A 10,113-nucleotide genomic window follows, 5' to 3' on the forward strand; every position below is an offset into this window, starting at 1 on the left:
GCTCTCAGGAAGTGGGGGGTGGGGGGGGGAGGGGGTTAAATGGGGGGGGGGTAAGTGGCGGAGTTACCTGGGGAACTAACAGCAGGAAGAGCGCGGTGCCAATGCTGGGAAAGGTTGCCATCGCCGGCCGTAACACTGTCCCAAAGCCGCTCTGCTCCTGCCGCTTGTGCCCGGCTCCCAGCGACAGGTTCCCAAAGAAACGGGGGAAACAAATCCGAGGAAACGGGGCTCCTTTCTGCCCCCAAAAATAATCCCCGCCGGTGGAGCGAGAAACCAGGTGTCAATCCGGTGTCCGAGTGCTGCTTCAGTAGGTTCCCCTCCACTCGGGGCTCCGGGACCGGGCACTGGGCTCGGTTCCTCTCTGGTTTATGTGGCTGTGTGTACAGTATATGTGTGTGTGTGTTCCTGTCTCTCTGACACTTCTGTGCGCCTGCACAGCTCGGACTCCGTTTAAATAGAGAGGCTCAATTAGCTAAGCTGTCAATCAAAGCGAGAGGAGCATCTCCGGCTGCATGGATTAAGTAGCCTGCCGCTCACTGCCTCGCTTCTTACCCTTGTTTCTACTCTCACACTTGCGTTTTCACTCACTCCATTTCCTTTATCAACTCTTCATCGACTGCCTACACCCCCCGAATCACTCACAGCTCCAGTGCCTGGTTCTCCCTGTGGCCAGAACTATCCATTTTTAAAAACAATCATTCCCCATTCACCTTTAGAGAATAAAACTACCTGCTACCTGCTAACTCTAGTAAGGTCACTAAGACCTTCCCCATGCTCAGAATGTCATTCATTAATGATAATATCAAGTTCAGAGAGAGTTTTGTTTTAAACCACCAACACAATAGTCTCCCCACAAGAGTTTAGCTCATTCTAAGAGATCTTAATTTAGCCAATTGATCTTATTTTAAAAAATATCCTCAGATTAAGATGAGAGTAGGTGGGATTTGAACCCCAGCTCCTATCACTTTATCACAACAGTTCAACCATGGGGCTACATTTCGATACTTATAGAGTCATAGAGATGTACAGCACAGAAAAAGACCCTTCGGTCCACCTTGTCCATGCTGACCAGACATTCTAACCTAATCTAGCCAGCACTTGGCCCATATCTCTCCAAACCTTTCCTATTCATATACCTATCCAGATGACTTTTAAATGTTGTAATTGTACCAGCCTTCACCCACTTCCTCTGGCAGCTCATTCCATATACATACCACCCTCTGTGTGAAAAAGTTGTCCCTTAGGTCTTTTTTATATCTTTCCCCTCTCATCCTAAACCTATGCCCTCTAGTTCTGGACTCCCCCACCCCAGTGAAAAGAGTTTGTCTATTTATCCTATCCATGCCCCTCATGATTTTATAAACCTCTATAAGGTCACCCCTCAGCCCCCAATAGTCCAGCGAAAACAGCCCCAGCCTATTCAGCCTCTCCCTATAGCTCAAATCCTCCAACCCTGACAACATCCTTGTAAATCTTTTCTGAACCCTTTCAAGTTTCACAACATCCTTCCGATAGGAGGCAGACCAGAACTGCACGCAGTATTCTGGTGAAATAATGCACAATTGCTCAGATTTCTTTTGCCTCTTGGAGTATTTGTGAACCTCCCCCAAATTGCCACCCCACATACACACACACATGCAAGCACACACGTCCACACACATCTCTGAATCCCAACCTACCTCAGTGTCTGACACCAGGTTTATTTCTGTCTGTGCAGTGAGAGTTCGGATTCTGAGGTTGGGTGAAGATGCACACTACGCTTAGCTGCCCCCCCACCCCCCACGCCCTCGGGTGGGTTGTGACCTTGTCACTGACAGTTCCACTGGGAATGGTTGGCATTGGAGAGGATGCTGGGTATTTACTCTGAGGCATTAAGGACACCATTTGCTCTTGCACTGACTTCAGAGCCATGTGTGTCTCCTTCACCTCATCAGAACATGAGAAACAGGAGCAGGAGTAGGCCAATTGGCCCCTCAAGCCCATTCCAGCATTCAATAAGGTCAAGGCTGATCTGATGGCTTCCTTGACGCCACTTTCCCGACTGACCCTCCACCCCAGCTCCAACCCCATAACCTTTGGCTCCCTTGTAAGATCAAAAACCTGTCTATTGATCAGCCACATTTAAACATAAATAGAAGGCCAACAGAGCAGGTCAGAAGCTAAGAATACTGCAGCGAGTAACTCAACTCCTGACTCCCAAAAGCCTGTTCACCATCTACAAGGTACAAGTCAGGAGTGTGATGGAGTATTCCCCACTTACTTGGATGGGTGCAACTCCAACGACACTCAAGAAACTTGATACCAACCAGGACAAAGTAGCTCTCTCGATTAGCATTACAGCCACAAGCATCCACTCCCTCCCCTACTGATGCTCAGTAGCAGCAGTGTGTACCATCTACAAGCCGCACTGTAGAAATTCACCAAAGATCCTTAGAAAGCACCATCCAAACCCATGACCACTTCCATCTAAAAGCTCAAGGGCAGCAGATACATGAGAACACCATCACATGCAGATTGCCCTCCAAGCGACTCACCATCCTAAATTGGAAATATACTGCTGTTCCTTCACTGCAGCTGGGTCAAAATCCTGGAATTCCCTCCCTAAGGGCATTGTGGGTCAACCTACAGATCAAAACTGATTTCGGTACTCTAGGTATGATCTCAGCAATGTGCCATACTTTCCTACATTTATACTCCATCTACAAAGTATAAATACCTCCCTATTTCTCCCTCTTTTTATTTTTGACAGAAGGTCAGTTCGATTTGAAATGTCAGCTCTTTTCTCTCCTTACAGATGCTGCCAGACCTGCTGGGATTTTCCAGCATTTTCTCTTTTGGTTTATACTCCAGCTTGCTTGTTAAAAAAACATTCTATTTGAGTTACTAATTACTTGCTGTTCCTGTATGTTAACGTTGTGTGATTCACATACCCAGATGCTCTCTGCAGTCTTTCTTCATTTAAGTTGCATTCTGATTTTATACATTTTCTGCTAAAGTGGACTAGATGACTTTTTTCCACATTATACAGCGTCTGCCACATTTTTGCTCACTCAGTCTCTCTCCCTGCTATCCCTCTGTGTTCTCCCCACAGCTTGTTTTCCTACATCTCTTTGTATTGTCAGCACATCTGTCTACAATATACTCTGCTCCCTCATCCAAGTCATTAATACAGATTGTAAAGCACTCCAGCACTGTCACATTCTGCTGGTTACTGTTTGCCAACATGTAAATGCGCTATTCAATCCCAATTCTCTGATTCCAGTCAGTTAACCTGCTATCTGTCCTGATGATATACCACCTCCAATGCCATCATCTGTAATAACCCTTAACGTGGCACCTTATCGGATAGCTTTTAAATATGCTACATAGTGTAAGGTGAAGGGAGATTCCCTTTTCAATGGTGATGGGGAGATTAATATAGATAGTATGGGTCAGTCCATCCATTTTGATGCATTTGTCAGTTCACAGTCCTGTTATCTATCACAGTTCCTGGTCCCTGCATCATTGTTGGATGCAATAACAGAATGATAGGATTGATAAGATGCAGAAAGATGGCAATTCAGCCCATCATATCTCTGAATAATCACATCATTGTGCTATTCTCCTGCCTTTTCCCATACCGTTGCATATTGTTACTGTGCAAGCAAACATCCAATGACCTCTTGAATGTCTCAATTGAACCTGCCTCCATCACATTTTCAGATGGTGCATTCCAGACCCTCACTGTGTGAAGACGTGTTTTCTGATACTATGAGATGAACAGATCAATACACACAATTTGCCATCTTCAGTCAGGGAGCTGTAGGGAAGGTGATGGCTTTGTGGTGTTATAGCTGGACCGTTACTCCAGAGCCATTTCTATTCTTAGTTCAGACTGGTGTCAAGGAGGGCTGTGTCAATGCCCCAACGCTGTTCTTGATCTACCTCACTGTGACGCTTCATCTCACTGCTGACAAGCTCCCTGCTGGAATGGAGCTAACTTACAGAACCAATGGGAAATTATTCAACCTCTGCCACTTTCAAGCCAAAACCAATGTCACCCCAACCAGTGCCATTGAGCTGCAGCATGTGCATGATGCTCGTGTATTTGCAAACTCAGAGGATGAACTCCAGTACATTGTCAGCACCTTTACAGAGGCATATGAGAGCATACGTCTCACCCTGTACATTCGCAAGATGAAGGTCTTCCACTGCTGAAAATGTGTTGCTGGTAAAGCACAGCAGGTCAGGCAGCATCCAAGGAACAGGAGAATTGACGTTTCGGGCATAAGCCCTTCATCAGGAATCCTGATGAAGGGCTTATGCCCGAAACGTCGATTCTCCTGTTCCTTGGATGCTGCCTGACCTGCTGTGCTTTACCAGCAACACATTTTCAGCTCTGATCTCCAGCATCTGCAGACCTCACTTTCTCCTCGAAGGTCTTCCACTAACCTGGCCTTGCATTGCAGAGTGAACCGCCGATCATCAAGGTCCATGGAGAGGGCTTAGAGAAAGTTGGCCACTTCCAATACCTTAACAGTGTCCTGTCAACCAAAACAGTTATTGATGAAGAGGTCCAGTGCCATCTCCAGTGTTGCTAGCATAGCCTTTGGCTGTCTGAGAAAAAAGGTGTTCAAGGACAACAACATCAGATTAACACGAAGATGTAGTATCATGTTTACATAGACTGTAGACTGTTTGCTGCAGTGTGGGCTGTATATGTACTCTGTAGGCTGATTGGTGTTGTTACAGTTTATGTAGACAGCAGACTGATTGCTGAAGTGTAGTGCTTATACGGACTGTGGGCCGATTGATGTTGCACAGTGTTTATTTATATTGTAGACTGTTTGCTGTAGTGTGGGGTTTGAATCGACTGTGGACTGATAGCTGTAGTGTGGCATTTATATAGACTGCAGACTGATTGCTGTAGTATGTAGTCTATATGGACTGTAGACTGATAGTTGCATTGTGGTCCTTATATGAACTGCTTGAAGTCATGTGGAGTTTATATAGACTGTAGATTTATTGCTGTAGTGTGGGATTTAAATAGACTGGACTTTTTGCTGCAGTGTGGTGTTTAAATAGACTGTGGACTGATAACTGTAGTGTGAGTTTGAATCGACTATAGACTGATTGCTGTAGAATGGAACTTACAGTTGCTGTAAACTGATTGTTAAGTGTGTAGGGTTTATTTGAACTTTAGACTGATTGTTGTAGTGTTGTGCTTAAATAGATTTTCTAGACTGATTGTTGTACTGTAGTGTTTACATAGATGGTAGGCTGTTTCTGTAGTATTGAGTTTATATAGATTTTTTGTGATTGCTGCAGTGTGGAGTTTATAAAGACTGTAGACTGATCGGTGTAGTGCAAATAGACTCAATGCACTCGTCTGGTGTTTAAAAAGACTGTAGACCAAATTGCTGTAGTGTTGAGTTTATACAAGCTGAGGACTGCAGGTGTTGGGTGGTGTTTATAGACTGCAGACTGATAGCTGTGCCATGTTTTAAGTAGATGGTAGACTGATGGTTGTTGTGTGGGATTTGAGTGGACTTGTAACCGATAGCTGTAGTGCAGCATTTTACAGAATGCAGACGGATTGCTGTCATATGTGATCTATATAGATTGCAGATTGATTGTTCTGGTGTGGTATTTATATCAACTGCTTGCTGTCATGTGGTTTTTACATAGACTGTAGACTGATTGCTGCAGTGTGATCTTATTTAGGCTGTTTGCTGTAGGGTTGATTGATTGATAGATTTATTGTTGTCACATGTACTGAAATCCAGTGATAAGTGTTGTTTTGTGTACTGTACAGGCAGAATCGTACCATAGAAAAAGCATCAGAGTGAAGAATACAGGGTTACAACCACAGACAAGGTGCAGAGAGAGAGATCAGAACTAACATTTGAGATGTCCATTCAAAAGGGTGATAACAGCAGGGAAGAGGCTGTTCTTGAAACTCTTTGTACGTGTATTCAAATTGTTATATCTTCTGCCTGCTGGAAGAGCTGAGAGGGTTCTTTGATTATGTTAGTTACTTTCTCAAGGCAGCGGGAGGTATAGGTGGAGTCAATGGATGGGAGGCTGGTTTGTGTGATTGGACTGGGTTGTATTCACAACTCTGTAGTTTCTTGGGGTCTTGGGTAAAGCTGTTGTCCATACCAAGCTATGTTGCATCCAGATAGCATGCTCTCTGTGGTGCATCTATAAAAATTGGTAACAGTCTTTGTGAACACACCGAATTTCCTTAGCCTCCTGATAAAGTAGAGGTGTTGTTGTGCTTTATTGACCGGTGTATTGACATGGGGCCCAGAGCGTGCCCTCCACTCTGCTTACTGAAGTCAATGATCAGCTCCTTTGTTTTGCTGATGTTGATGGAGGGATTGTTGTCTTTACACCGTGCCGCGATGCACTCAACCACTTTCCTGTACAACGTCTCATCACTGTTTCAAATTCAACCTACAACAATAGTGTCATCAGCAAACCTGTAAATGGAGTTGGGGTGGGATTTGGCCAAACAGTTGTGAGTGTATAAAGAGTATAGTAGGGGCCTGAGTACACAGCCTTATGGGGCATAGGTGTTGAGGACTATGGTGGAGGAGGTGTTGTCACCTACTCTTACTGATTGCAGTCTGTGGGTCAGGAAGTCAAGGATCCAGTTATAGAGTGGGGAGCCAAGACCTAAGTCTCAGAGTTTAGAAGTTAGTTTGTATGGAATTATGTGTTGAAGGCAGAACTGTAGTCAATAAGTAGGAGCCTGATTATCCAGATGATCCAGAGATGAGTGTAGGGCCAGAGAGACGTGGTCTGCTGTGAACCTGTTGTGCTGGTAGGCGAACTGCAAAGGATCAAGGCAATCTGGCAGGCTGGAGTTGATGTGAGCCATGACTAACCTCTCAAAGCACTTTGTAGCTATGGAGGTCAGAACCACTAGGCGGTAATCATTCAGGCACACTGCATGATTTTCCTTTGGCACTGGGATGATAGTCTACTTCTTGAAGCAGGTTGGGACTTCAGATTGTATAACGAGAGGTTAAAGGTGTCAGCGAATACTCCCACCAGCTGGTCCGCGCATGATCTGAGTACATAGCCAGGATTCCATCTGGCCCAGTTGCTTTCCATGGGTTCACTCTCAAGAAGACCAATCTAATGTCTGTGGTGGTGACCATGGGTACAGGTACTTCTAAGGCTGTTGGGATAGGTGACATCGTTTCACTGACCTTCTGTTCAAAGTGAGCAGAGAATGCATTGAGCTCATTGGTAGGGATGTATTGTTTCCCACGATTTTGTTTGACTTCACTTTGTAGCCCATTATGTTATGTAAGCCTTGCCATAAATGACAAGTATCCATTTGGTTGGTCTGGGGCTCATGATTAGTTTGGTATTGCTTCTTGGAGTCTCTGATGGCCTTTATGAAGGTCGTACGTGGATTTTCTGTACAGGTCAATGTTGCCTGACTTGCACACCTCAGATGAGGTCTTCAGTAGGGAGTGGATCTCCTGGTTCATCCATGGTTTCTGGTTGGGGAACATTCCGACTAAATAGAGTGTAGACTAATTGCTGTAGTGTGAAGTTTATGGACTGTAGACTGATTGCTGTAGCTTTGTGTTTAAACAGACTCTATGAACTGATTATTATACTAATGTATTTACATGTACTGTAGACTGATAGCTGCAGGGAAGTATTTATATAGACTGTGGACTGACTTCTGCAGTGTGGTGTTTAAGTAGACTGTACACTGACAGCTATAGCGTGGTGTTTAGCTAGACCCTAGACTGATTGCTGTAGCATGTTGTTTATGTAGACTATAGACTGATAGCTGTAATTTAAGGTTTGAATTGACTGTGGATTGATTACTGTAGTATGGAGATTATAGTGGTTATAATTGTTAAAGTGTGAGGTTTATGAAATACCTCTTCTGAGGCCAGCATCCCATCACCAATCACCCTTTGTTTGCAAATCCATAACATTTGCCTCTCACTGAGTCAGGCATTCAGCATCTCAATATCCCTGACATTCATTCTTTTTTTTCGTTTTTTTCTCCATAAAGTGACATTCATCCTTTTATGTCAGCCCAGGTCTCCCTAATTGGACCACATTAACAGCCCCAATCGGGGAACTCATATTCAATGGGGAGCAGCTGGCTGAACTCATTACAGTCACTACATGCCTCCCCCTCTGAGTCCACAGACATACAATGGTCCAATTCCTTTGAAAGCCACCTGGGGCATTGTAAATGGCTCAGGTTCCGCCAACAGGAGGCGTGTAATGAAGGGGAACTCGTCTCTTGTGCCAGATGTGCCTTGGTAGAATTTCTCTCCCTCCTTCTGGAGGCAGAAGCATCGAGACAGTTCCTTCTGCCATGTCCACCTCTGATTCAGAAGATTCCACAACGTTCGATGGAGAGGGTGAATCAAAAGGCCTTTAAGTAGGGGACAGGGCAAGTTTTGGTCCGGCATAGTCTGTGAATTTGCAGCTTTCAAATGGTCCATATGCTTATTTAGAACCTACACAAACTTTATGAATCACTTGGTCCTGACCTATGCTTCTTACCTATACAGGGCCATTTCCATGATTTTTGCACCAAACGTTGACCCTTGTATCAAACTGTCTCTCTCATTTGGCAGACTTTTGTGTCTGACATTGGTGTTCCTGATGCTATCTCATCCTTCTCCCCAGATCCGGGAAGACCAGATTTAACCTGGTGTGGAGTCTTCGACCCCTTAGCAACTTTGCTGGAGCTATCCCTGTAATTGCATGTGAGGTGGTCCTATAATAAATAAGATCTGTGACAGCTTAATGTATGGTGTGGCTTTAGGCCAGTTTTCTTCAAGTCAGCCAGTCTTCAAAGTTTGGACTGCTCTTTTTGCCAGGCCATTGGATGGTGGGTGGTATGGAGCTGTCCTTGTATATTTTTGGCCAAGAAAAAATAATGCATTCTTTCCACATAGTGGGCCCATTTCTCTATGGCAGGATCGAATGAGTCAAGCTTCCTGGTCAGAGGCATGATTTAAGGAAATGCTTACCCCCATCCTCAAAATGACTGCTGTGAGCGAATCTATAAAGGATCATGTTTTACTCTCTTTGCCACTGAAATAACTTTTCAGAGGCCAGCATCCCATCACCAATCACCCTTTATTTACAAATGCATAGCATTTCACAATAGCACTGCCTCTAACCGAATCAGGCATTCCAGGGGCTCAGTATCCTGACATTCATCCTTTTATGTCAGTCAGGGCTCCCTGATTGGACCACATTAATAACCCAAATCAGGGAACTCATATTCCATGAGGTCCATCTGTCTGACCTTGTAACAATTACTGACGTTTATATATGTTGCAGGCTGATTATAGTAATGTTAAAGAGACTCTCTGGACTAATTGTTGCAGTGTGATATTTATCTAAACTTCAGGCTATTTCTCTAATGTATAAAGACTGTTTTATTTTATTGCTGTCGTGTGGAGCTTATAGAAACTGTAGACTGATTGCTGTAGCGTCTTGTTTGAATAGGCTGTAGGCTGAATGCTGTAGTGTGGTGTTTTAAAAGACTGTAGATTGATTGCTGATGTGTGGTGTGTTAATAGACTGCAGCATGATTGATGCAGTGTGGTGTTTAAATCGACTGTAGACTGATAGTTGTGGTGTGGTGTTTGTATCAACTGCTTGTTATCGTGTGCAGTTTACATAAATTGTAGACTGATTGCTATAGTGTGATTTCAGTTAGACTGTTATAGTGTGTGGTTTAAGTAGATTGTAGACTGTTAGCTGTAGTGTGGAGTTTAAATAAACTGTAGACAGCTGATGTGTGGTGTTTTAATAGACTGTAGACTTATTGTTGTCGTGTGATTTTTGCACTACATGTTGTAGACTGAGTGTTCTTGTTCTTGGGGTTAATATAGACTTTGTAGTGTTGGGTTTATGTAGACTGTAGACTGATTCTTGTAGCGTGGTGTTGAAATCAACTGTAGACTGTTGTACAGTAGATTGTTTGCTGTAGTGTGGTGTAGTAGACTGTTACACTGTGGGGTTTATATCAGCTTTAGACTGATTTTGGTAGTGTTGTGCTGATTCTGTAGCATGGGCTTCATGTAAAATGTTTTGAATGCTGTAGTGTGGGTTTATAGAGACTGTAGG

General features: G+C 44.0%; 1 protein-coding gene across 1 annotated transcript in view; it reads right to left on the bottom strand.

Moving 5' to 3' along the window:
* The window catches only part of dll4 (delta-like 4 (Drosophila)), a 31,076-nt gene extending 30,668 nt beyond the window's left edge, over window positions 1-408 (bottom strand). Inside the window, exon 1 of the mRNA XM_043698311.1 lies at window positions 68-408. Coding sequence (XP_043554246.1) covers window positions 68-121 — 54 coding nt within the window. The 5' untranslated portion in view covers window positions 122-408. The remainder of the gene's footprint in view (window positions 1-67) is intronic.
* Window positions 409-10,113: the final 9,705 nt, after the last annotated feature.

Source organism: Chiloscyllium plagiosum, chromosome 10 (genome assembly GCF_004010195.1).
Source record: "Chiloscyllium plagiosum isolate BGI_BamShark_2017 chromosome 10, ASM401019v2, whole genome shotgun sequence".
NCBI lineage: Eukaryota > Metazoa > Chordata > Chondrichthyes > Orectolobiformes > Hemiscylliidae > Chiloscyllium > Chiloscyllium plagiosum.